Below are 27878 nucleotides of genomic sequence, written 5' to 3'. Positions count from 1 at the left end.
AAAACAATTTGCCTCATTAAAACAGGTCAAGAAACAGGTGAAATTAAACAGCAACCCAAGGCTGGTCCTAGTGCAAGGCTTCCCACCGTACCTTCATGATCTCTTCTGGAATCCATTCTGGGTGTTTAATTCTTCTTGCCATGCTCTCTTAACCCCCTTTGTCGATGAAGATTTAAATAATAAAAATAGTGAATATAACACTTCTTAGCTGTTGCGTGCCAACTTCCTGCCACACTCTGGTAATACCACGTTAGCTATATTCCCAAAGCACCATGGTACTGATTACTATTCAGCTTGTTGCCAGCTCTGATTTCTATGTGACCCCCCCCCTTAATTTTGTCGTCAAATCATTTCATTCATCAAAAAACTTTCGCAAGGAGGAAGAGAGGGAGGGAAAAAACTGTTTAGCACTGAAGTGCTCTATTCTCAAGAGGCTTGCAAGCTGGTGTGGGAAGCAGACCCATAACCATTACAGTGTGCGGTGAAGTAAGACAGGTCAGCTGCTGTAACAGGAGGTGGGCCAGGGGCGGTGGCGGCCGTTAGAGGGGGACAAGCAACTTCTGAGAAGGGAGGGTTTCTTGAAGGCAATGCTTCAGCTGAGCCTGGAATGAGCTGGAATGCAGAAAGTGCCACTAAGAAGTTTCCAGCATGTTACCCCAATGACAGTGCATTTCTGTTGTGTGCCGAACAGTGGACTCTTCACGTTTATTATGTTTACTTTCAACACATCTTCAAGACGTGGGCACACTCCTTGCCATTTTATGGATAAGAAGTTTAGAATATAAGGTGCTCCCCGCCAGTTTAATGGGTGACCCAGGATCTGAACCCACAGAGTCTACTCCAGGGTCCATATCCTTAACCACAGCATTATCCTTCTTAACCACATTTTTGAAAATATGGTGGAATCTTCGATTTCAGTGACAATAACATCAACCGCTAACATTGACCACTTTGGCTTACCTTGCTAAGTCCAAGCCAGAACTAGCAGGAACAGAACCTAAGTTAGACATGTTATCTCTGTGTCTAGTACCACGCCCATCTTGACAGCCTCATGTCACTTCGTCTCTCTGGCCCCAGCACACGTGGTAACAAGGAGAAGGATGGCTGCAAGAATAGGAGCCTGGCAGCTCCAGCTCCAGACCAAGTAGGCATCCCCACCCGATACGACATCATCTTCCCCCCTCACCTGCCGCAAACCTACCGCATCAGTTGTCAACCCTAGTCTCGGAGTAACACTGAACTGTGGGTCCCAGGCATTCTTAGGCTTGTTAGTACAAACCCAACTCCCAACTGCAGAACCCAGGAGAGGAGCACCCCCAACTCAGCTTTTCTCTGCCTTCCATCCTCCTTCCTGTCTCCATCCGTCTTCTCCAAGCCCGTGACTCGGTGCTCGCTCCCTGAGGATGGCTCTGACCCCACAGCTGAGCAGAAGCCAGACGTCAAAAGGACAGTTAAGCACCAACTAGACGCGGGAGCTCCTTGGAAGTCAGCAAACAACCCCCAGACCGACGGGGCCATTCGAAGCCAGCCCTCTCCTCTGGGCTGGGAACACGTACAACACTTGAGCTCCCCGGCACCACACCACACACACTGAAAAGTTACCGTGAAAAAGTAAAGGAGGCCAACACGTGCCACATGCCACCCCACATCCCGCTCAAACCAGTTCGGTGACACCTACGTTCCTCTCTATGTAATCAAATGACTAATCCCAGAGACGGACGCAGACAAGGCTGCCGGCGTCCACGCACACTGACAGCATCAGCCGGGCTCAGGCACGCAGGCTGCTCCGGGACCAAATCACAGCGTACAGTCGTGCTGGAGGGGCCCGCTGGCCGTGCACGGGTGGCTCCTGGAACCGGGCAGGCACCTTCCCTCAGGCCACTCTAGCGTCCTGCAGAGGAAAACCACAAAAGACTTCCAAGCTTCATGAGTTAAAGTCTCCATTTTATTTTTTTTTTTTTACAAAAAATCCAACGTAAGACCATTGTGCTCATGACTGGAAAAGGGGTGGGGCGGATGGACATGGCATGAGTATCAGAGAGCTTCCCCCTTCAAACGCCAGCACTGCAAACAGGAGCTCCCCGAGCACACAGGCAGGCCGCTCCTGAGGAGACCACTCCTGCACGCCCAGCGCACGGGCCCTGGCTTGAGGTGCAGGCCACACAGGCGGAGGACACGGCACAGGTGCAAAAGCCCAGAAAGGCCTGATGAGCACCTTGGGGGCTCCCCCTCATTTGGGTGCCTCTCAGTGAAGAGCAAACTGGCCAGCTGGAGAGCAAAGACGCGCCGGGCCCTGGGAGCAAAGACAGCAACGGGGGTTCACGGGACAGCCGAGGAAGCCCACGTGCGCTGCAAGGCTGTCCCGTGCTCCAGGTGAGTCAATCAGGTGGTGCAGGTGACATCTGGGCTTCCCAAGGTGACCGATCGGCATCAAAGGCATTCGAAGCCTGGACCGGGGCCTCTACCTAACCCGCCTTGCAAAAAGCAGCGGCCATTCTCCAGAAGAACTAACCAAGCCTCCGAAAGCTCTCGCCACCCTCCCTCTCACCATGAGGAGCGTCCTTCACGAACGTGGCCAGTGTCCATCAGAGACTGCTGTCTGGAGTCCTTCAAGTCAGTGTCCTGTTCAGGTCCAAGTAGTGCCACCCTCGTCTGTGCTCAGACATCACCACCCCCCCTACAGTGCCCTGTGACGTCATCCACAGCCTCAGAGTACCAGTTGCTCTGGATCTGCCGCCAGTGCTCAGGGACCCCGCGCTCTGGCTCCAGTGCAGGGGATCCTGACACAGCTCCTTTCTCATCAGGCCCGCTCAGAGGCAGTCTAGGAGCTCCTCACATTAAGAGAGACAAGATAAAAATAGCAGCCACATTTATAGCTCAAAACACCACACTCTTTGGCTTCCCAAAGGGAAGAAGGCTACTGCTAAAAAGAATAAAGTCCAAGGTCAAAGAAGGGGGAGTTAGAAAGTTAGGAAGCAGGGGGTCTGGACCCCTTCGCTGGGCTGCTGAGCAGCAGAGCTCAATTTCCTAGGTAGCTGCCTCAGCAGGGGAACCACAGGAAGATGCCAGTGGGAATGTCCGGAGGACGGAGCCCTGGTCCTGTCCACCGACGGGGAGAGTCCCTTAGGTCAAGCGGCCCTACAGGTGGGTGTTACCCACAGGACAGAGCCTGGCTTCAACATGATACTTGAAGAGAACCCATCTGGGGCAGGCAGGTCAGAGGAGGATGTGCCCCCTGGACACAGGAGCACAGGATGTCAAGGTCAGGGGAAGACGGAGCTGGCTTAAGGCATGTACGTGCCCAGGACAAGGCTGAGCCTTTGTTCAGTCAGTTGTGGGGAACCTCCTAGATTCGACTTCAGTGGAGGAAAGTGGGGATCAGAAATACGGTAGAGGCCACGGGCTAAATCCCTGCCAACAGCCACTGACGCCCTCTTTGGTTCCCCTACTGCTGCCACCACCCCCCAAAAAAAAAAAAAATTAGCTTACTTTTATTTCAGCCCAGGAAATAGAAATTTAAACCCAGAGCGGAACGTGGTAATGTGGGGTGTGAATGCCTGTTTCAGGCTGGATTTGAGCTTAACCTAACAAATCCTATCCTCCCACCATTCTGACACATACCAAACCTCAGGGGGTCCCGGAACCAACCCGGCATGAGGGATCCAATAACTATAGGATGTGGGCCCAGACAGGGGTCGGGGAAGGTGAATTTCACCAAGGTATTATCCCAAGGCAGGTGCCTTGCTGTGACTCCCCGGCCAGCCGGGTGGGGATCAAAGGATGCTCGTTTGCTCTGCGGCAGAGAGTAGGCCGACCTGCAACCACTCAGACCACACCTGAAGTGCAGCCCACCAGGCTTCTGTTCTCGTACATGAGAGAACCTGCAGGAAAGTCTGTAGCCAAAGCACAACATGTCTTTCAAAGGAGGGTCGAGCAAGAAGAGCCATTTGGGGGTCTGTCTGCAGGTCTCGGTCCTTCCTCAGTCTTCTCTCCCAAACGGGGGGTAGGGAGAGAGCTGGGCTGAGAACCCAGACAGCACGACCCAGCGGGGAGTCCTCAAACCCACCAAGTCCTGCACAGGGAGGCTCCACTGCCCCCAAAGGTGCAGATCCCCATACCTCGAGCTACAGAGCCCTGGTTGGCAACAGGTCTTATCTTGGGCAGGGCCCTGTAACAGGGCCACGCCCAGCCCTTTCTTGTTTCTGCACACAGATAGATGCCCCTGGGGAGGACGGAGATGATCTGTAAAGATGAGCCAGATACCAGAAGGCCAGGATCCATCTCCACCAAAATACAGACCACCGTGGTACGTCCCTCACTTTGTGAGATGGGCAGAAATGCCAAACTCCCCCTCAAATATATATATATATGTATATGTGAGTGTGTGTGCATATATACATATACACGCACATGTATATACACATATATGTGTATATATATACACATGTATATAAATAAGCCTCGAATGGCAAATCTGAAACTTTCTTTTTAAATAATAATAGTAGTTGTTAGTGAATTAAAAACCACAAACCAGCTGCCCTGGGCTTATGAACTGTGTGAGTGACTCTCCAGAGTCCCTGTGGCCCTCAGTGTAAGCTATCACCAGTGCCCTGTATAGGGAGCCCTGGTGTCCTGGGACCAGGGCTCCGGCCAGTGTGGCTGATTTCAAGAGCAAGGCAGCTCTGTCCCTCCCACTCTCCCTGCCGGCTCTCCCAGCAGAGGGTCTGGGCCACCCACCCAGTGGGCATCCCTGAGGTCCTTCCACGTCTAGGGACCTCAGGAGCTGCCTCCCTCACTCTGCTCATCCTCTCCCATATGTGCAATGCCCCTAGATGAACTTGAAGCACTTGGTCTTGTCGTGGGGCAGGCGGGTCTTGAAGAGCACAGAGTCCACGCGGAACTGTGTGTACAGCAGGGGCATATAGCCATACACCTTGACAAAGAAGTTGATACACTTGTGCCGCTCGTGAAAGTGGGAATCGTCGTGTGACAGAGCCTGAGGGCATCCTGGGCATCGGAAAGTCCACCGTGACGTCACCTGGGAGCGGGGAAGGAAGAGCACAAAGTGAGAACCACAGGTGCTGAGACAGAGACCCCAGAGCTTAACCAACCGATGCCTCCTCTTCCACGGTGACGACACCGAGTCGATGGCTACACTCACTCAGAGCAAGTCGGGAGCCAGAGCCCAGGGCTCTCTTCCTGCCACGGACAGATCTACATTATTATTAAGGACACGCTTCCAAACAGCCTATACGTAACCAGTATCAAAAGCCTTGAGGTGTTCAGTGGTGCTTATCTCAGTAACACTACTTCTCCTATTTATCTTGGTTGCACAGCAAGATGTAGGTATAAAGTTGTTCATTTCATCAGTGTTTTTAATTGCAAACTACTGGAAAACTACCCATCAAAGGGGGATAGATAAATCATTATAAAATACTACATGTCCATTAAAAAAGATGTTTAAGAAAGTTATATTTAAAGACATGGAAAAGTGGTCATATTATAGTTTAGTGGTTATTATGATGATGAAATTCCAAGCAATTAGAAAAGTATGAAGAATAATACAACAGCTTCACTATCAACAACATGGCAGATTAAATAACATAAACCCCCCTGAGCACAGAATCCCTGAAAAGGCAGGATGAAATACAGAAACCGTCTCTTTAAATATACTGGCTGAGCTTATAATGAAATAAGTCAAGTCCTCAGAAGCCAAAGTAATGAAAAGGCCTGAACCCAGCAAGACAGCCAGGAGCTCGGGTTTTCATGAGGCTGGAGCGCCCACAGTCAGGAAATCAGATTGGAGACTTTTTGAAACCCTGGGACCCAGTGGAAGGCCACAAGGGCAGGAGGGAGCGCTGCAGAGAGAGGCGGTGAAGCAGCATTTCCTTCTCAGTCTGACCTCTAAGTGGAGGAGGAAACATCCCCTCTGAGAAACTGACAACCAGAAGCCGGCCCTCAAACAGCTGAGGCTAGAATTATAACCCCCTGTGTGTCCTGAAAAGCCCCAACATGCTAATTTAGCTTAAATAGGTCTCAAGGAGGTAGTAAGCCAAGGCACATGGAAGAAGCAAGTACAAATCCTCTCAGACTCAGGCCTCAAAGAAGTGCTATAAGCAAAACCCCAAAGAATATGACGTCACAATCAAAAGTCACAAAAAAGGGGATGAGTCGCATGAAGGAGACTGCAGAAAGAAACAACAGAACCAGACCCCAAAACACTGCAAAACAGCAGAAATATCAGATAGGGACGGTAACAATAAATGTGTACCATATGTACAATAAAATTCTGAAAGATTACTCAAGGTTTGATGGAAGAAACAGGGACTATCAAAAAAATCCTTGTGGATATGAAAAAGAACCAAATAGGGACTTCCCTGGCGGTCCAGTGGTTAAGACTCTGCACTTCCCATGCAAGAGGCGCGGGTTCAATCCCTGGTCGGGGAAATAAGATCCCATATGCCGCATGGCACTGCTAAAAGAAAAAAATTAAAAAGAAAAGAAAGAACCAAATAGGACAACAGAATTGAAAAGTATATTAAACTTACTGTGGTCATCACCTCATGATGGTTTGTAACAAATCGTTATGTCGTACACCTTAAACTTATAAAGTGCTGTGCGTCAATTACATCTCAATAAAACTGGGGGGAAATAAGTATACTGAATTAACTCAGATACTCAATGGATGGGTGAAGAGAAAATTAGTGACGAAAAGTATACTAAAATTATTACCCAGAATGGAAAATATTGAAAAAGAGCTTTAAAGAAATATGAAAGGAAGATTAAGAGACATGGAAAGAGATACTGTATGATTCCATTTATATAAAGTTCAAAACTGATCCTGGAGCAGAAGACAGCCATCATTCTGGCAGCTGAGCACTCCTTCCTGCTCTGAGCCTCGCCCCAGCCTCGGGGCCCAGCACATGCTCTGCCCTGCCCGCCCCCTGCTGCAGGCACTCTGCCTCAGGTTCTGAGCCCCACCAGAGAGCCTCCGCCTCCGCCTCCGCCTCCGCCTCCGCCTCCGCCTCCGCCTCCGCCTCCGCCTCCGCCTCCGCCTCCGGGGTTTCGCTCCAGGCTGGGAGGGTTAGGCCAGGGAAGTGAGGGCAGATGCGGAAAGCAGGGAGGAGTGCAGAGTCGGGGCCAGGGCAGCAGAGACAACGGCAGAGCACGCCCCACCCCGAAACCCTCCCCTGTCTCCTTCTGTGCCGGGCACTAAATGGTGCTTTGGAATCTTTTACCTGTTGTGCCCAGTTCTGCTCAAGCCCACTTGAGGAACATGTTTTGTATTTATCCTTGTTTACCAAAGACCAAACACTGGCTTGGAGGCAGTCTCACTCCCCTGCCTCTCCAGCTAGTGAGAATCTGCGTGTACACTGGTCTAGGCTTTTTATGTGTCTCAGCCACAGAGGAACTAAACCTCTGAGCTCTCCCTGGTCCAGCGATCCCTGCCAGGTGTAGGGCCTTTGTAGAGAGCGCTTCTCTTCTAAGGGCTCATCGGGGAGCAGGTGTAACTTGTCTGGCCTCACTCCACATGTGTAGCCTGTGCCCTGGGCCTGGACCAGTTACGCCGTCAGCAAGGAGATGCTCGGGCTCCAGCCAGCCTTGCTGCCCCAGAGAATCATGGAACGTGTTCCGAGAATATGGGGACTAAGAGTTCCCAACCCCAGGCCTGAGGGCGCAGCTTGCTCTCATGCGGCTCTGTGTTGTATTCTATGTTATTTTGCTACCTGATCATTCTAGTTTAAAAAAAAAAAAAAGACTCAGCAAAAATCTGAATAAAGGATAAACCCTGGTAATATAAAACGTATCAATATTGATTCATTAATTGGGACAAATGTACCATACTAATGTAAGATGTTAATAATAGAGGAAACTATATGGGGGTATATGGGAATTCTGCACTGTCTTCGTAACTTCTATTTTAATATCAAGAGTTTATTTTAAAGGTAAGCCATAGTGTTTAGGGATACATACTTAGGTGATAAAAGTGTAAAGAAAAACAACAATGAAGTGGGTACCATTAAAGACATGACAGTAACTGTATTCATCTCCTGGGGCTGTTGTAACAAACTACCACAAATTCAGTGACTTAAGAAACCAGAAATTGACTCTCTCACAGCTCTGGAGGCTGGAAGTCTGAAATCAAGGTGTCAGCTGGGCATCCTCTCTCTGAAGGCTGTAGGAAACAGCCTGCCCCATGCCCTTCTCTTAGTGCCTGCACTGCCGCAGCCCTTGGCCTTCCCTGGCTTGTAGGTGATGCTCCATCATCACACAGCACTCTCCCCTCAAGCGTCTGTGCCTCTGTGTCTCTTACAAGGACATCAGTCATCATGGACTGAGGGCCCACTGTACTCTACTATGACTTCATCTCAACTTGATTATATCTGCAAAGACCCTATTGCCAAATAAAGTCACATGCACACGTTAACAGGGGTTAGGACGTAAACATATCTTTTGGCGGGTCACAATAAACAGCCTGCCCTCTGGCCTCAAAAATTTTATGTCCTTCCTCTATGCAAAATACATTCATCCAGCATCTCTTAAAACTCTTAACCCATTCCAGGATCAACACTAAGTCCAAAATCTCATCCAAATACAATCAACTCAGTCCCAAATCTCTTTTAAATCGTCTAAATTGGATATGGTTAAGACTGCGGACATGGTCCATCCTGGGATAAAATTCCTCTCTATCTGTGGACACGTGAAACCTAGAGGACAATTATCTATCTCAAAAATGCAACGGTGGGACAGGCATAAGATAGACATTCTATTTCAAAAGAGAGAAACAGGGAAGAAAAAGAGGCCATGCATCCCAAACAAGTCAAAACCTCAGCAGGGCAAGTCCCCTTAGGTTTCAAGGCACGAGAGCAACCCTCTCTGTCCTCCTGGACTGGGGGCGCAGCAGCCCTCAGGAGGTGGCCCCGCCCTCCGGAGCCAAGGGGGTGTGGTCCTGCCTCTGGGCCACTGGTGACCACAGCAGCCCCACCAGCCTCTGAGCCATTCTTCCCATCACCTGAAGCGAGTAACACATTCTCAGCCAACTAGCTCTATCGGCCCACTTCCTGCTGGTAGAATCCCAGGAGTTCCTTCTTTCAGTTCGCCCTGTCTCTGTCCCCTTCGGCTCAAGCTCGCAGTGGTCCTGATTTCTGGAAGCTGGAAGTCAGAAATCGAGATGTTGGCAGGGCCATGTGCTGCTCTGTGAGGGGCCCAGGAGGAATCGGTTCTACGCCTTTCTCTTTGGGGTTCCTTGGCTCACACATCACTCGCATCTCTGCCTCACGTCACATGGGGTTCTCCCTGTGTGTGTGCCTCTGGGTCTCTTCACCTCTCGTAACAGGACACCAGCCATACGATTAAGGGCTCACCCTACTCCAGTCTGACTTCGTTTCAACTTGACTACGTTTGCAAAGACCCTATTTACAGTTAAGATTACATACACAAGTACTGGGATTAGGACTCAAACATATCTTTTTTTTTTTTTTTTTTGGCAGGGGGAGACACAATTCAACCCACAACAGTGATTACAACTGGGGCTGAGGAAGGAGGCTGAGATTGGGAAGGGGCATGCAGGAGCTTCTGGGGTCCTGACACCCCATGTTAAGTGGGTTGTTTTATAATAATTAAGCTGTGCACCTAAATTTTATGCCTTTTTCTATATGAGCATTACATTTTACAACTTAAAAGTTTGAAAAAAATAAAGAAAATGAAGAAACAAGCAACCTGAATATTTTTATAATCATTAAAGAAATTGAATCTATAGTTTAGTACCCTCCTACAAAAGACATGCAAAGCCCCAAAAGATGTCAAAGGTTGAGTTCTACCAAGCCTCCTAGAAAACACAATCCCAATTGTGCACAAACTCTTCCATAAAATAGAAAAAAAGGGGAACTTGCCCCAAACTCATATAATGAGACTAATTACAATTTTCATACCAAAACCAGAAATAAATAATACTAGAAAGGAACTTCCCTGGTAGAGCAGTGGTTAAGAATCCGCCTGCCAATGCAGCGGACACAGGTTTGATCCCTGGTCCAGGAAGATCCCACATTCCGCAGAGCAACGAAGCCCATGCACCACAACTACTGAGTCTGCACTCTAGAGCCCGTGAGCCACAACTACTGAGCCCGTGTGCCACAATTACTGAAGCCCGTGCACCTAGAACCCGTGCTCCACAACGAGAAGCAACCACAATGAGAAGCCCGCGCACCGCAACTAAGAGTAGCCCCCCACTTGCCGCAACTAGGGAAAGCCCACGCACAGCAACGAAGACCCAACGCAACCAAAAATAAATAAATAAATTTTAAAAAATAATAATACTAGAAAGGAAAAATCACAGGCTCACTTACTCATGAACACGAATTCAAGTAATCCAAACAAAATACCAGAAAACCAAATCCAGAAATTTATAAAAAGAATTGTGACCAAATGTGTTTATCCAAAGAAAGCATGAATGTCAACACAAGAGATTAAAGATAAAACACATGACTGTATCAATGGATAATAGGGAATGTACTCAATAAAATTAAAGAATCATTCATAATAAAGATCCTTAGCTAATAAGGAACAGGAAGAAACTTCAGTAAGCTAAAATGTAAAGCAAGCATCACACCTAACAGCACACTATCTGAAGCATCCCTTTAAAATCACGAATAAAACCACGATGCCCGTCATCACTATTTCTATTCAATACTGTACTAGAGGTCCTGGCTACTATAAAAAATAAAATAAAGTGGCTTATGAGGATTGGAAAGGAAAAAACAAAACAGTTCTTTGCATGAGGGATATATGACGGTCAACACAGAAAACCCATATCAATCAACAAAAATTTTTAAATGGAGTTTTAGCAAGTTTCCTAGATATAAGAAACATAGTTCTATAACGATGAAAGAAAATGTAACTTTTGGAAAATACCATTTAAAATATCAACAAAATATACAGAATACCTAGAAATAAGTCTAACAAAAGATGTTCAGAGACCTCTGTTGCAAAATTATTGTGGAACTTTATAGCCTGGGGATTATATAATATTCGATAATTTTTAAAGGTATCTATTTTCCCCATTTCACCTAGATTCAATTCCTACCAAAATCCCAACTCTGTGTGTGTCTGTGTCTGTCTTGCCAAGCTAATGATTCCAAAATTTATGTGGGAGGAGAAAGGGCCAACAATAGGCAAGACACTCTTGAAATACAGGGTTAGGTTAAAGAGGATTTGTCTCAGCAGATAAAAAATAATAATTCTAAAGATATGACAATTAATGTGATTTTGGCACATGAACAAACTGGACCAACAGACCAGAATAAAAGAATCCTTAAACAGATCCATGTACACACAGCCATTTGAACAATGACAGACCAGCACTGCAGATCACTGGGTATGGATGAACTAAGTGTGCAATAAAAACTGCTTAGGAGACAAAAATGAAATTGGGACCCTATCTCACATTATACACAAAAATCACTTCCACATGGATTAATGATTTAAATACAACAGGGCAAAACCTAAAACTTTTAGAAGAGTATGGGGGAGACTTTGGGACAATGAACATGAATAAACTATAGTTACAAGCATCAACACTGACTAAGCTCACAAACAGACTGAGTTTTTTAAAAGCTAAATGCAGAGGAATGCTTACAGTTTGATTTCACTTACATAAAGCTTAAAAATGCCCATCATTTAGAGATGAATACGCATATGGTAAAAGCATTTTTTTAAGGGAGGAGGGGAAGGGGATTTTTAAAACAAAACTCAGGATAGCAATTATCTATGGAAGGAAGAAGCAGGCTGGGATTATGGAGGTACATGTACAATGGATGGGTATTTAAAATATTACACCTTATTTTCAGTATCATTTTTATTCCACGGGTCTTTGTTTAAAGACGGTATATATTTAAAGAATCATATGACTATATATGTATGAAACACATGCTACTAGTTTAAAATACAGAAATGAAATGTTATGCTTAAAAAAGGGCAAGAATGTAACAAACAAGTAAACCCACCGGTTGTGTCAAATATTGACACTTTGCCCTATTTGTTTCAGATTACATATATATTTTTCTTCCTTTTTTTTTTTTTTAAGAAACAAAACATTACAAATAGAGTTATTCCTTGTGCCACCCTCCCTCCTTCCTTTCCTCTCCTGCTAGGTCATGGGGAACATGACCTTTAATTATACTTGATAAAATCAAACTTTCTTCAGAACAGATATCCCAATGTACACACCCACCAGCTCTGTACAGTATCTGCAATTTTAACACATCCTTACTAACATCTGTTACTATCACTTTCATTTCTGCCCATTTGATGTGTATAAACTATACCCCATTGTTTTACCTTACACTTCCCTAATTATTACAGAAGTTGAGCATCTTTCCACATGTTTATTAGTCATCTAGGTTACTACTTCATTGAACTACTTTTTTACAAACTAAATGAATCAATTGAGTAGTCTTTTTTTCTCATTTGGAAATTCTTTCTCTGAGTATTAATTCTTTGTCATTTATCAGCATTGTAAATGTCCCAGTCTGTGGACATAGAGGTTTGCTGAACAAAGTTTTGAATTTTAATATATTCAAGCCAATCAGTCTTTTCCTCTATATTTTGCACTTTTCGTCTCTCTTTGTCTATGATCACAAAAATACTTCTGTACTTTTTGTGAGACGTGTTAAAGCTTGCATTCACATTTGGTTGATTAACCTATCTGGAATTTACTTTGCGTATGGTATGATGACATGTATTTCTGTTTCATACAGAAAACCAATTATCCCAGCATTCATTTGCAGATGTCACCTTTATCACGTAGCAAGTTTCCGCACAGGCGTGGGTCTGTGTCTAGACTCTGCTTTGTGCCACTGATTTATCTGTCAACCCCTGTGCCAATATCACCTTGTCCTAATTATGTATTTTATTACCATGTCATGGTTTCTGACAAGGCAAATCCACATCTTCTTCACTGGTGTCTTGGCTATTCTGGTCCTTTGCCTTTCGATACAAGTTTGAGGATCTGTGTGTCAAGTTTCACTCCAAGCCAAATTAAACCAAATAAAGTATCCTAACAGGATTCTGATTAGAGTTACACTGACATTTTAGACTTGGGGAGAACTGCTATCCTGATGATATGAATGTGGATGTGGTCTCTATCTCCATTTATTTAGTGGGTAACCTTATCTTACTACTGACTTCAATGGGGATCTTCTAAACTTTCACGATTCAGCGTAATGTTTGCTGTAGTATTCAGGTTTTCAATAAATTCTGGAAATTCTCATATTTTTCAACTGCCCCTCCCACTTTCTCTCTACTCTTCCCCTCCTGGTTTTATGTTACACCTTCTCCTTACAGCCTCCATGTCTCTCTTTTTCTAATTAATTTGTTTGTTTATTTATTTTTGGCTGTGTTAGGTGTTCATTGCTGCTCTAGTTGCAGTGAGCAGGGGCTACTCTTGGTTGCGGTGCACGGGCTTCTCATTGCAGTGGCTTCTCTCATTGCAGAGCACAGGCTCTAGGCACACGGGCTTCAGTAGTTGTGGCATGTGGGCTTAGTAGTTGTGGCTCGTGGGCTCTAGAGCGCAGGCTCAGTAGTTGTGGCGCACGGGCTTAGTTGCTCCATGGCATGTGGGATCTTCCCGGACCAGGGCTCAAACCCGTGTCCCCTGCATTGGCAGGTGGACTCTTAACCACTGTGCCACCAGGGAAGCCCCTCCATGTCTCTTAACCTTTCTTATTTTCCATCTCTTTATATCTCTGTAATACTTCCTTGGAAATTTCTTCACATTTATCTTCTAGGTCATTAATTTTGTCTTCAGCTAAGTCTTATCTTTTTATCCCATTCACAGAGATTTTCATTTTAATAACTATAATTTTCATTTCCAGTTGTTCTATTTAGGTCTTTCAAACCTGTTTGTTCTGTTTTCTTTCTGAATGTCTGTCTTTTCCTGAATAATTTTAAAATTATTATTACTATTATAAATTGAGAAAAACATTAAAATTGAATGGCCCATCCTGTTCATTATAGCTGAAGAATAATCCTCACACACAGCCAATATCAGCCATCAGAAGCCAGGTCTCTAGAGTTGAAACTGAGGAGTGATCATGATCACAGGCCAGGCTCCAAGGGACACACCTCAGAGACAAAACTCTGAGGGAGTCACAACCCCCAGAGGTCCCTTCACAGGACCCCACCGGTCCCCTTCCTTCACCCTCCCACCCATCGGCAGCTCTCTAGAGCTCTTCCAGTTTACAATGAGTCACTTACTACTATTCCCACCAGCTTTCACTGAAGCAGGAGACGGATGTCAAGGCAAACAGCATCTATGTCCAGTATTCTACTTTGTTCTCCCTGTATCTAAAAATCTTCCTCCTCATCTCAGATGCCAGCATACAACCTCAGGGGGAACAGTCCCTTAACCTGCAAATGACTCCACTTTGGCACAAAAAAGTTATTTTATACTGTTGTTTTCACTGAAGCAGTGGTTTCCAAATAAACATTTTTAATCATGTAACCCATCAGTAAAAAATTTTGAGATTGCAACCCCAGAGTATTTATTTAAAATATATATATATTAATATTTATATATTACATAATAAAACATACAAAAAATTAAGAGGAATAAAGTAACAACTGTAAGTTGAAGCTTGACTATTTACTTAAGCAACACCATGGACTGTATTTTACACGGGAACATTCCAGGTAATTTTAGTCTAAGAGAAGTTATGCTTAGTAACAGGAAGGAAAATCATTAATAGATGTTGAGAACTTACTCAACATTAATATTAAGATGCTTACCTATGCGTCCTCTCTCTACTTCCTTATCCCCTAAGCCAGCCATCTATCGTCTCAATGCTTTATGAATTTTTAATCCTTTATTCTGAATGAAGCCTATTTACATTCTAGATCTTTTCCTCCTCAAAAAGATAACAGTACATTCAAAGCAATAATATGAAATTAACTCCCTGTTTATTCAGTCAATATTGTTAAGATATTAACATTATTGAAAGAATACTGCTATCATATAAAAGTCATGCCTTCCTAATTATAACAAGGGAGGGGACAGTGACAATTTGAAGTATTTAAAGCAAAAAAAATTACTATTTCATAACATAAAATAGTACATATACCTGATAAAATTAGGTAAGTTAATGAAAATATTCAGCTTAAACTGGTTCTATAATATGAAGTAAATAACTGGACTCAAAATGTGAGGGAATTAACTCAGAATTTGAAGACAGGCTCAACTTATTGAGCCTTTCATTTTAAAAAGTCATCCTAATCTTGAACTGTTCTTATATTTCCATAAGATCAAGAAAATTCAGAGGCTACTTACTTTTCAAGTTTTCACTTGGGAAGAATTATGTATACCATGTGCAAATTATTTCCATCTCACTCTCTACACTGAAGAGATGTTTGATGAAACACTGGCCTAATAATATAACAAACACGCTTCCATGAAGATGAAAAATGCACCATGTCTGTGAGTGCGTCAAGTGATTGATGATATTATTAGGTACCTAATCCCTCAGATACTTTAAATTTTCATGGGTAATGTTTTCTGATCTACTAGGGAGGTATAAATAGAAAGCATACGTCTTGGCTGGAGTCCAGTCCCTGGCTACACAAGAAAGGATAAATAAGGAATAGAAAACTGCACTAGTCATTAATCTCTAAGACCCTTGCCTCCCTACCTTAAAGTTTACAAAGAAGTGTGCTTTTCATTGTTTAGTATCAGATCTACCACTATACCTGGAAAACATGCTATTTTTATATAAAAAATACTATCATCATTCACAGGTTTAAAAAACACATAATCTGGGCTTCCCTGGTGGCGCAGTGGTTGAGAGTCCGCCTGCCGATGCAGGGGACACAGGTTCGTGCCCCAGTCTGGGAAGATCCCACATGCCGCAGAGCGGCTGGGCCCGTGAGCCATGGCCGCTGAGCCTGTGCGTCCGGAGCCTGTGCCCCGCAACGGGAGAGGCCACAACGGTGAGAGGCCCGCGTACCGCAAAAAAAAAAACAAAACAAAAAAAACACAATCTGGTGCATCATTTTGCTAATTCTTCTTCTTTTGTGAGGCTTTAGCAGAAGGCTAAGGAGTCGAAGAAACTATGGGGTAATTCAGGAGTTAAGTTATAACCCTGAGCCACACTAGTGGTTACTTGGTCTAGAACTTACTTTCAAAATGTAAGAACAATGAAATATGCACCCAATTATTATTTACTCATTGGACTAATGATATCCATGGAGGTAAACTTACTATTTTATAAAATTAAATAATACACTCTTTGACATTAACCTAAGGATATCAGCTGTGAATCCACAGCATAAACAATGACAGAGCCTAGTCATAAATATTATTAATTTGAATGGACAGATTCTCTAGTATTAATTGTTACAAGGCCTTTACCAGGCCTACCCTAACCCTCACCAGGGGACCTTTCACTTGTCTGAATCTGCAGTAATGACAGAGTGGGTGATGGAACTTGTCCTTCTGTGCACTGAGTATGAAATTGGTTATATTATGGTCAAATCTATTCACCAACTCAAAGACAAAAAACAGAACTCAAATTTCTAGAACTTTGAGGGTACTTTTGCTTTTGTGTAAATACCTTATAAAGTACTTATGCGCCAGGCACTATTCTTAGAGCTTTACACACCTTAACTGAGAAGTTCTTAAACTGTGTGTGCCATGGACACCACTGCCACTCTGGTTTGGCAGTCTGGTGAAGCCTGTGCACTCCTCAAATGCTTTTAAATGCATAAAATACGTGAGATTACAAAGGAAACAAGTTATACTGAAATATAGAAATGTCTGCACTTTTATTATTTTATCTTATTAAGTTAACAAGATCTACGGTAAAGTTAATAACTACCATAATATCAAAGCAGTAATGAACATAAACAATACTTCGAGATGTGGCAACAAATGTAACATGACACGAAAATACCTATGAGTTCTGCTGGTGACAGATCACAGTTACTGCAAATACTCTTTTGAATTATAGCCTGTTTCATAACTGATAAAAAGGATAAATTCCAGTTTGAGATTAGTGAAAATTAAAGATGTAATATTTTTCCCATTCAAGCTCCAAACCCTCTGATTTCTATCCATTTACGCCTAGGAAGTGAAGAGCCCCTGTATGAACAGCTCAATTAACCCTAAGACGATCTTATTTAGTTGGCGGCGTCATCGTCCCCATTTTATGGATGAGGACTCTGAGGTACGGTTGTTACCCACCGCACAACTACAAAATAAGTGAATTAAGTACACGTGTGCCCCCAGTCCCGTAAGTGAGAGGACCTCACCTTGATGGGGGGTTTCCGAGTGATGTGGGAGACGAGGAAGTTCATGGCGATGTCCTCACAGTTGATGTATTCGTCCACCATATCTCGGATGGCCTGGGGCATCACGTAAGAATACAGGTAGGCATAATACTGTCGGGTAGAAACAGAATCACATACTTTGTCAGAGGCCACAGTTCTTTAGCTTTCAGCAAAAATATGCTTGGAAGGAAGGGTGTTGTGGTGGGAGGTGGGGTATGGCAATCGCTGAGAAGCGCCACTGGCGTTTAGGGAGTCGGGTCCAGGGATGCTAAACATCCCGCAAGGCAGACCTTCTGCAGTGAAGAATCAGCCCATCCAAATTGCCCTTATCACCCCCTTGGAGAATCAAAACGTTGTGTAATCTCCTTGGTACCACAGTGATTCTGCAACAATATAAAGATTTTATCAAATTAGGTGGGACACTAGTTCAGCTGAACAGCCTTCTCTCTCTCTGACAAAGGCAATAAGGGATACGCAAGGGGGAAAGCCTGGTTATCTTCTCAGACCTCAATAAGTCACTGAGCCATGAGACATCCGATCCCTCCGTGCCTCACTTCTCACTATTGGCACCGGCTACTCCCTGCTCCAATCCACCATCACCTCTGGCCCGCATTATTCACACAGTCCCCTAAACAGCCTCCCTGCTGCCATATTTTCCTCCCTACAGTCCATTCTCAGCACAGCAGAGCAATCGTGTTAAAACACAAGTCCAGGGCTTCCCTGGTGGTGCAGTGGTTGAGATTCCACCTGCCAATGCAGGGGACACGGATTTGTGCCCCGGTCCGGAAAGATCCCACATGCCGCGGAGCGGCTGGGCCCGTGAGCCATGGCCGCTGAGCCTGCGCATCCAGACCCCGTGCTCCACAACGGGAGAGGCCACAACAGTGAGAAGCCCGCGTACCACAAAAAAACAAAACAAAACAAAACAAAAAAACACACAAGTCCAACTGAGCTCATCTCTCCTTTACTCCAAACCCCTGAAAGGCTTCTCATCTCACTCAGAGTAAAAACCTAGGTTCTTAAAATGCCCTGCAAGGCCCACAGAATGGTTTGTGCTAGCTCAAACCTGCCAGTGAATGTCGACTGCTAAATTTTCAGGGGTTTTGTGAGACTATTTAAGAATTTTGTGAGCTTGTTATGAAAAGTAGCCATTAAAAATATAATTACACATACTTAAAATTAAATAAGTTATACTAAAAGTTACAGTAAAAGCCAATAAATACATAAAGCTCATCATTTATTAGTTAATTAATTAATACATTTTACAATTATTTATTACATTTACTGTCATCTTTTTTTTGTTTTTTAATTGTTTGGTCATGCCTCATGGCATGCAGGATCCTAGTTCCCTAACCAGGGATCAAACCCGTGCCCCCTGCAGTCGAAGTGCAGAGTCTTAACCACTGTACCGCCAGGGATGTCCCACATTAACTGTCATCTCGAGGCTGTTTATGTCTATCATATCTGTATGGTGAAAATACTATATAACTGGCATGGACCTACCCATCTCTTCCAAACACCATGTTCATTGACTCATACTGATAACCTGAACTCGGCCATGGTAAGAATATTTACACCACAGAAATGGGCAAATGCCATAAAACAGCAAATGTTAATGGTGATGTGTTGCAATATGCTGACGATGAACAGGTGAGGTGCCTAATACAACCTTACTACCTTAAATAGTAGAATCTATATAGCAAAATAATCATAAAATTTTTGTACCAAAAAGTGGTTTGCTGGTTATCTTGTGGCAAAGTACTTAAGAGATGGTGAACTTAAAAGATGAATTACACATTTTTCTTTTACAAAAAGACAGGTGATTAAAATCTGTGTACCCTTTAAATGGCCAGTGACTGTCATCAGAAGGCTAATGAGAATATTTAATTGAATACAATCCATATCTTTATCAAGGGAAATGTGACACTATAAAAGAAAAAAGAAAGAACTGACTCAAAAATATATGGAGAAAGCATTATGAAAACAAATGTTTAGAAGTATTGCCACTATTATGTGATTTTTTCATGCCAAAAATCATTTTTAAAATATAGAAAAACTTTTGTAACCTGTTTAAAAATCTTCTAAATGAAAAGTTTCAGTGAATTTAGAACCTACTCTAAAATATAAAAATGTAACATCTTCTCATTAGTTTGCTAAAAAAAACTGAACGCATCGTAGAAGATGGAAATTCTAGTCCAATTTCAACAAAATGCTACCAAATTGGTGGATAAGTATCACAACTTAGGAAGCATGGCAATAAGGTATTTCTTCCAGGGGCAGTGATTAAAACCAAGTATCAGAAATATGCTTAATTTTGGATATATATACACTACCAAATGTAAAATAGCTAGCTAGTGAGAAGCAGCTGCATAGCACAGGGAGATCAGCTCGGTGCTTTGTGTCCACCTAGAGGAGTGGGATAGGGAGGATGGGAGGGAGACGCAAGAGGGAGGAGATATGGGGATATATGTATACATATAGCTGATTCACTTTGTTATACAGCAGAAACTAACACACCATTGTAAAGCAATTATACTCCAATAAAGATGTTAAATTAAAAAAATACATGCTTAATTTAGAAATAGACCTCTGAGTTGCCATAATACACAGTGTCGAATCAAGATTTTCAAAAATAATAAAGCATATTCAATCATATTGCTTTCACTAAAATTAAAGCATTTAGTGAGAATATTATTGTGAAACTCTTTCATCTTTAGCTCAACCTTATAAAAATTTCTGTAAGTACAGTAGTATGCATATTATAATTTATAAATAAATATATACATTTGTGAGATACCGAAGTATTTTACTGATAGGCACTTAGGATAAAAAAAAAAAACTTGATTGCTCTAGATTAGGGATGACCAACTTAGTTGCTTTCAAGGGCCAAACAAGGAAGGCAAATAAATAACAGACATGTTAAAGAAACGGCTGTAAGAAAAATACAGTCACAGGACAAGTAAGCACACACGTGTCCTCCTCCAGGAAACGGTGGCTATGCAGCTCCAGCCAGCTGGTGCCAGGCAGGAACCCTGCTCCAGTATGACCTGATCTCCATTTTCATTGAGGTCCAGATCTTTTTGTAAAATTCTCTTGATTTTTAAAACCTGACAGTGTATGGGACATCACCAGGGGGCTAAATAAACATCTGTAACCACAGAAGGCTTCAGGGCAGCTAGTTTGTAAACCTTGCCCTAGATTTTCAAAGAGAAAAAAACAAACAAACCTAAGTTTTATTAAGTCAATTATTTACTACTTAAAAGTAAAGGGATCTGGGACTTCCCTGGCGGTCCAGTGGTTAAGACTCTGTGCTTCCACTGCAGGGGTTGCAGATTCGATCCCTGGTTGGGGAACTAAGATCCCGCAAGCTGCGCAGCGTGGCCAAAAAAAAAAAGTAAAGGGATCTGACTATTGTCATCTTTAAAGAGCAAGCAGAGATTTGATAAGCTAGACTTTCCAGAAGGCAAGTAAATTCTCACGGTGTGAGTATGCACTGCTAAAACTGGGGGCTCTTTCTCAAATGACCAGTGTGAAAATAAATGACTCCTAGTTAGGTGTGGTTTCTCAGCCCGATGCTTTCTAATTCTACTCACAGCCCAACCAAAGCCCACAAGTTTGGAAAATAATCATGAGAGCCAAGTTCAAGAATGGGATGAGCATAGCAGCTTCACACATTAAATTTTAAAAAGAAAAAAAAAAAAGCGAGAGTGTAATGACCTCTTAAGGCTGGTTCAAAATGCTCCCGGTAAGATGACTTTTAAGGTAAAACTGAGGAGACTTGCAAGATGTCACCTCTGAGATGTGAAATATATGAGGGACCAAAGATTTGAAGGTGGGGTGCGGGGAGAGATAATCAGCTTTTTGGGGAAAAGTTCAGCTTGAAGTACCAGAGGGACATACAGGGGATGTCCTGAAAACAATTAAATACACGAGTAAAGCTCTCAAGGAAAGGCCTTGGCTGGAATATAAGGACGGAAATCACCAGCTTACGGATGCTAAGAACAGCCACAAGACATTGAGAGTACAAGAGAACATTTAAGGAAAACACAAAGTAAGAAGAGCACTAGACAGCTATATATAAAATAATGAACAAGGACCTACTGTATAGCACAGGGAACTCTAACTCTGTATTACAGTATTCTGTAATAAACTATATGGGAAAAGAATCTGAAAAAAAATAGATATATGTGTATGTATAACTGAATCACTTTGCTGTACACCTGAAACTAAAACATTGTAAATCAACTTACACCAATATAAAATAAAAATTAAATTAAAAAAAGAAGAGCGCTAGACAGAAGTAGAACCCTGTGATACTTCAACAATTACAGGGAGACAGTGCGCTGGATGGGTCTTCCAGGAGGGCATGGAGCGGAGATCAGGGTGATGGGCCAGGTGCTAACATCTTTGATGACCATGAAGGGATGATTAGTAGGAGGCTGGCAGATGGAGCAACAAGACAGACACCATGAACCTCAAATGAGATTTTACATGACAGGTGAGAAGTAACTGTCTAGAAGTGTCACCACTAAGCAGTGCAAATGGTTCTCTACACCTTGCTCCAAAGTACAAATCGGGGGAAATGAGTAGCCTCAATCACTGGCCCTGGAAGGAATAAAAGGAAAGCACTGTCCTCGGAGACAAGTCAGGTTTCAATCAGATCAAGGAGATGGAGGAGGTGCGCTGTGAAGTGGGGGGTGGAGGCAGTTTGGCGATCTCAAAACAGGGATTCTTCAGAACCCAGAGGGAGGACTTGGGAGGGAAGGTATAGTGCAGCACTAACCAACAGAAATATACTGAGAGTCACAATTTTCATTTTAAATTTTCTAGTAGCCACGTTTTTAAGAAATAAAAAGAAACAGTAAAATTAATTAGTAATATATTTTATTTAACCCAGTGTACCCCAAATAATTGCACTTTCACATACAATCAATATAAAAAATTACTGAGATAGTTTACACTCTTTCTTTCACGCTAAGTTTTCAAAGTCTGCTGCGTACTTTATACGTGGAGCACATCTCAACACTGACTAGTCATATTTCAAGTGCCCAGTAGCCACATGTGGCCAGTGGCTACTTTACAGAACAGATGACATGTAGAGGGAAGATGAGTCAGGAGCAAGAAAACAAAACAGTTTAGCGACAACAGTGCAGAAGAGGAGTAATGACTGGAAGGATTTGCACAGTGAATTTTCAACGAAAACCAGGATGTGAGGCAACATGAAAATTAAAAGCTCTAAGGAATCAACTAGAACTTGCAGAGCCCCAACAGACAGAGGTTTGTGGTGGGGCTTGGGATAGAGGTGGTTGAGTCAGAAGAGGGCCAGGTTCAGCCTTCTGTTGACCAGGTCATGTCTGGAATGGTTGTGGGGAAACTGGACAACATTTTGGCCCAATGCCCTCAATTTTACAGAGGGAGAGCCAGTGCCCGGGAAGATATACTGATTTTCCTATTGACCTATGTGCAATTATATAGGCAGCCTTCTCATCCGGCTTTTTATTCTAGCGTTGCTCTAATCATCTTGATCACTGTCTTTAAAAACAGAAATAACTTAATTCTAGCAGAGAAGCGATAAATAAGAAGCGCTAGCAGAGCTAACTTTAAAGCAGCATTTCACTGCCCCACAAAGGCTCAACTCCTACCAAGTTCGTGTCAATCCTACCAGCTTTTTCTTACCTTGTGGAAGAAGGCAGCACCTGTCAGCACCATGGACAGCTCACAGGAGTAGTTGGAGTTGTAGAGCCAGGACTGATGAGGGATGTCCCACGCATGGTAACGGCCAGGGAAACCCACAATGCGGTCCCGTGCTTCTCTCCACACCCTCAAAAAACACAAGTATATGCACACTCCTGAGTACAAAGCTCTAAGGTTATCAGAAACGTTTAAAATTATTGCCTCTATTTTGCAGACTCTCTTTGGGCTGTTACTTCTTTTAAAAAAAAAACAAACAACTGTATATACCATATCAATCACAAGATAAAAAGGATAAAAACAAACAGTGTCAGGAATTCCCTCCGGTCCAGTGGTTGGGACTCCGTGCTTTCACTGCTGAGGGCGCAGGTTCAATACCTGGTTGGGGAACTAAGATCCCACAAGCCACGTGGCCATAAAAAAATAAACAGTGTCACCCACAGCTTCCTTAATAAGTACCTGTTTATTGATCCTCTAACTTCTGGCAGTCAGCATCTCTCCAGCCCTTATAGAAGGAAAAAGTTGGAATAACACAGAAAGGATCTAAGGGTCTATGGCATTAAAGGTCTCCAGAATGGGATAAGTATAGCAATCTGCTAAAAAGCAGGAAGAAGATGATTTTTATATTTATTTTTAATCTTATTTAATTTCTAAAACGGTTTATTTTTAATGTGTATGACATATTAGGACTTGTATATAATTTATGTGTATTGCATACTTAACTTCTCTTTTCCTGAGCGGGTACACTATAAAAAAAAAGCTTAGAGGGGAATTCCCTGGTGGTCCAGTGGATAAGACTGTGTGCTTCCACTGCAGAGGACTGGGGTTGGATCCCTGGTTGGGGAACTAGGATCCCATATGCCGCATGGCATGACCAGAAGAAAAAAAAAAAAAAAAGCTTAGAGACCACTGGTCTAAATAGGAGACTGCTGCCTGGAGTTAGGTGCAACAGTCTTAATTCCTGATTTGAGCAGAGCTCAGGTAGAAGCCTACAGCACGAAAAGAAGTGGTCTACAGAACCATACAAATGAAAGACTTCATAAATGCAAGAAATAAATTGAGAATTCAACGTTTCCAGGATAAACCTTTATAACATCCTCAAATTTATAGGTAAGGTACAACAAATAAAACCAGTTTCACAGGCTAAAATCATAGAGCTGAAAGCACTTATGTTCCACAGCACCCTACATCCTTGCAGAAGTGCTTCGGGGGTCCCATAAACAATAGACCATCACCTCCCCACCTCACCCCAATGGTGATTTAAACTGCCTGAGAAACTCCTTCATCACTCGTGAAACTTCAACTCCTAAAACACGTAAGATTTCAGGTCAAAAGAGTTCCTCTCCTATTAAGTTTGAAAGCGACTAATCTAGTCCAACAGATGAGACACTACAACTTCTATCACAACTTCGCAGCTGTCTAAATGGGCTTTCTGCCACATCCCACCCAAATCCCTACCTCTGTCCTGATTTATCTCCTAAAACTGACTCCCAATTACTAACCTAAAAAGCTCTAAGATGTTTTAATAATACATTTTGACATTTACAGAATGTAAGGATTGCTAATAAATACCAATGGCATATCCAAATGCTATATCAATACTCCTAAAGATACTGATCTCTTCAAATGCTTATTGATCCTACTAGTCCCGAAATATCAGCAGAAGAATGCGAAACACTATTTTAATTATCAGATTTGGCTGATTTAAGTCAATACATACAGTTTTTAATAAGGTAGACTATCCTTTGCTACATGATATCAAAAGGCAACATATCCAATTTGTTAAAGGCTGTCGATGCCCAACTAGGTATTAATTATGTTAAATAATAAGGAAAAAATCAGCATGGAAGCGCAAGCACCAGACAAATGCAAGTAAATGCTCAAGTCCTTGGGATAAGGCAGCAGGACTTTCAGATAGTAAGGTCTCAGTGGAATCGGAAAGTTAGGCATGTTAAAATATCAATTACAAATAATGCTATCAATTTAAGTATAAAAGTGTTACACATAACCAGTTCCTTAACATTATATTCAAATTATGCTGCACTAAGTATTTTCAATCTATGTGCAGTATCACAGATCATGCTTTGGTATGTATACCTTATCCTCTTTTTTTTTTTTTTTTGGCTGTACCATGTGGCTTGTGGAATCTCAGTTCCCTGACCAGGAACTGAGGGCCCCGGCAGTGAAAGTGTGGAATCCGGACCACCAGACCACCAGGGAACTCCCAGTACACCTTATCTTTAATGAATTATTTTTCAACTGTGTTAATGTTCCAATTACCTACAAAATATGTTAGGGAAAAAGTTTCAAAGGTAATTCTATAGCTCAAACTTAAAGAAAATTCACTGGATAAATTCAACTTTGCCAAACAACTAAAGAGAAATTTTAAAATAATGAAATCAAGATACTATTCCACTGAAGAATGTGAGTCACGACTAATGTTCTTCTGTTAACGTTTCAGATTTACATACTATCACCTTTGAAATAAGTGCATCAATTCAACCTTCTCATGGCACAAACTGTGGCCCATCATTTCCATATTAATATAGTCAAGTTAAAAAAAAACCTGACAATTCAAATATTTACATTATTTTAAATAACGATGATTTCTTTTTCTTGCAATCCTATGAGACTCAAAACGATTTAATAAGTTACCTGAATGAAGCAAAAGGTCATGTTACTGCTAATATTTAATTTAAAACTGATTTTTCTGATCTTCAAAACTTAGGCAAATGGTTTTGAATAAAGATCAGTATATTAAAGATATTGAGTACATTCAAGTAATATGGACTACGTCACACAAAGAGACAGGCTCATCCTTCTTGGTTATATTTCCATGTTTCTCCCTCTGATTCATTAAGAACCAAATGATTTGAAATGCAGTAAGAAAATAAAGGGTAAAATCAACTAATAATCAAAAAATGTATTTAAAAAATAAGGTGAGATTTTGCTTCCTGACCATCTAAAACAATAGTCTTTTCCAAATTCCATGTTTCTATGATATTATGTAAGCCTTTTCCTCCTCTCCAAAATAAAATATTAAGGAATGTGTACCAAACCATGGTGAAGGAAAAAGGTTTTGATTAGCTCCCTTTGGAAAAGAAACCTCAAAGCAGAGCAATGGCAAACAGAGAAAAAGATCAATATCAGATCCAGTGGTGGAATTAAAAAATTCTGAGCCAAGATGACAGAGATACTTGGATCCAGGAAGAGAGACCTACCTTCCAGTCCACAACCCCATCCCTCCTCATACAGCTTACACTATCACCTTTTTTGAAAATAAAGTTTACTGAGACATAAATCACATACCATAAAACTCACTAGCTTAAAAGTGTACGACTCACTCGGTTTCAGTATATTCACAGAGCTATGCAACCATCACCACTACGTCATTTCAGAATATTTTCATCACCCCAAAAAGAAACTCCATAACCATTAGCAGTCCCTCCCCATTTTCCCCCTCCCCATCCCACGGCAACCACTAATCTACCTTCTGTCTCCACAGATTTGCTTGTTGTGGACATTTCATATAAATGGACTCATATATTATGTGACTAGCTTATTTTACTTAGCCTGTTTTCAAGGTTCACCCATGCTGTAGCAGGTTCACCCTTGAACTTCATTCCCTTTTGTTGCCAAATAATATTCCATTGTATGCATATACCACGGTTTGTTTATCCATTCATCAGCTGATGGACATTTGGGCTGTTTATACTTCTTTTAGTTTTTTTTGACAACTGATTTTTTTGGTGTGTGGCAAAATGTATGTAACATAAAATTTACCATTTTAATCATTTTCAAGTGTACAGTCCAATGGCATTAAGTATATTCACACTGTTGTATGATCATCAATCTCCAGAATTTCTTCACCTTCCCAGCCTGAAACTCTGACCCACTGAACACTAACTCGGCATTCTTGCCCTCCTCCAGCCCCAGGCAGCCACCACCTACTTTCTGTCTCTATGAATCTGACTACTCTGGATGCCTCATGTAAGTAGAATCATATTTATACTCACTGACTCTTACAAATAATGCTGCTATGAACATTCATGTACTGCTTCTGTACAGACATAAGTTTTCAGTTCTCTTGGGTCTCTTTATTTGTCCCTTAAGAACATACCTGTTTCCTTCCTTGCTGTGTAAGCTGAAGTTTGCCAAGATCCATATTATCTTTTGCCAGAGGGAGAATTTCTATTTATTTATTTATTTAAAATCAAAGTGCAGTTGATTTACAAGTGATTCAGTTATACATATATATATATATTATTTTTCAGATTCTTTTCCATTATAGGTTATTACAAGATATTGAATATATTCCCCATGCAATATAGTAGGTCCTCGTTATCTATTTTATATTTAGTAGTGTATATCTTTTCATCCCAAATTCCTAATTTATCCCTCCCCCCCACTTTCCCCTTTGGTAACCATAAGATTGTTTTCTATGTCTGTGAGGCTATTTCTGTTTTGTAAGTAAATTCACTTGCATCATTTTTTTAGATTCCACATATAAGTGATATCACATTATTTGCCTTTCTCTGTCTTGCTTCACTAAGTATGATAATCTCTAGGTCCAACAAGGTTGCAGCAAATGGCATTATTTCATTCTTTTCTTATGGCTGAGTAGTATTCCATTGTATATACATATACCACAGCTTCTTTATCCATTTATCTGTTGATGGACACTTAGGCTGCTTCCATGTCTTGGCTACTGTAAATAGTGCTGCAATGAACATTGGGGTGCGTTTATCTTTTTGAAAAGGGGACCCTCCTACACTGTTGGTGGGAATGTAAATTGGTGCAGCCACTATGGAGAACAGTATGGAGGTTCCTTAAAAGTCTAATCTGGAAAAGATGAAAACTCTAATTCGAAA

The 27878-nt window shown here is 42.2% G+C and overlaps 1 protein-coding gene across 1 annotated transcript in view; it reads right to left on the bottom strand.

Moving 5' to 3' along the window:
* Positions 1-1927: 1927 nt before the first annotated feature.
* Positions 1928-27878, bottom strand: part of EXTL3 (exostosin like glycosyltransferase 3) — a 63626-nt gene continuing 37675 nt past the window's right edge. The window contains exons 5-7 of the mRNA XM_060155768.1: positions 22993-23137; positions 17299-17427; positions 1928-5038 (exon numbers count right to left, since the gene is read on the bottom strand). Of these exons, the coding sequence (XP_060011751.1) occupies positions 4829-5038; positions 17299-17427; positions 22993-23137 (484 nt within the window). The 3' untranslated portion in view covers positions 1928-4828. The remainder of the gene's footprint in view (positions 5039-17298; positions 17428-22992; positions 23138-27878) is intronic.

Source organism: Lagenorhynchus albirostris, chromosome 7, assembly GCF_949774975.1.
Source record: "Lagenorhynchus albirostris chromosome 7, mLagAlb1.1, whole genome shotgun sequence".
Taxonomy (NCBI): Eukaryota; Metazoa; Chordata; class Mammalia; order Artiodactyla; family Delphinidae; genus Lagenorhynchus; species Lagenorhynchus albirostris.
This window is presented reverse-complemented; position numbering and strand designations above follow the sequence as displayed.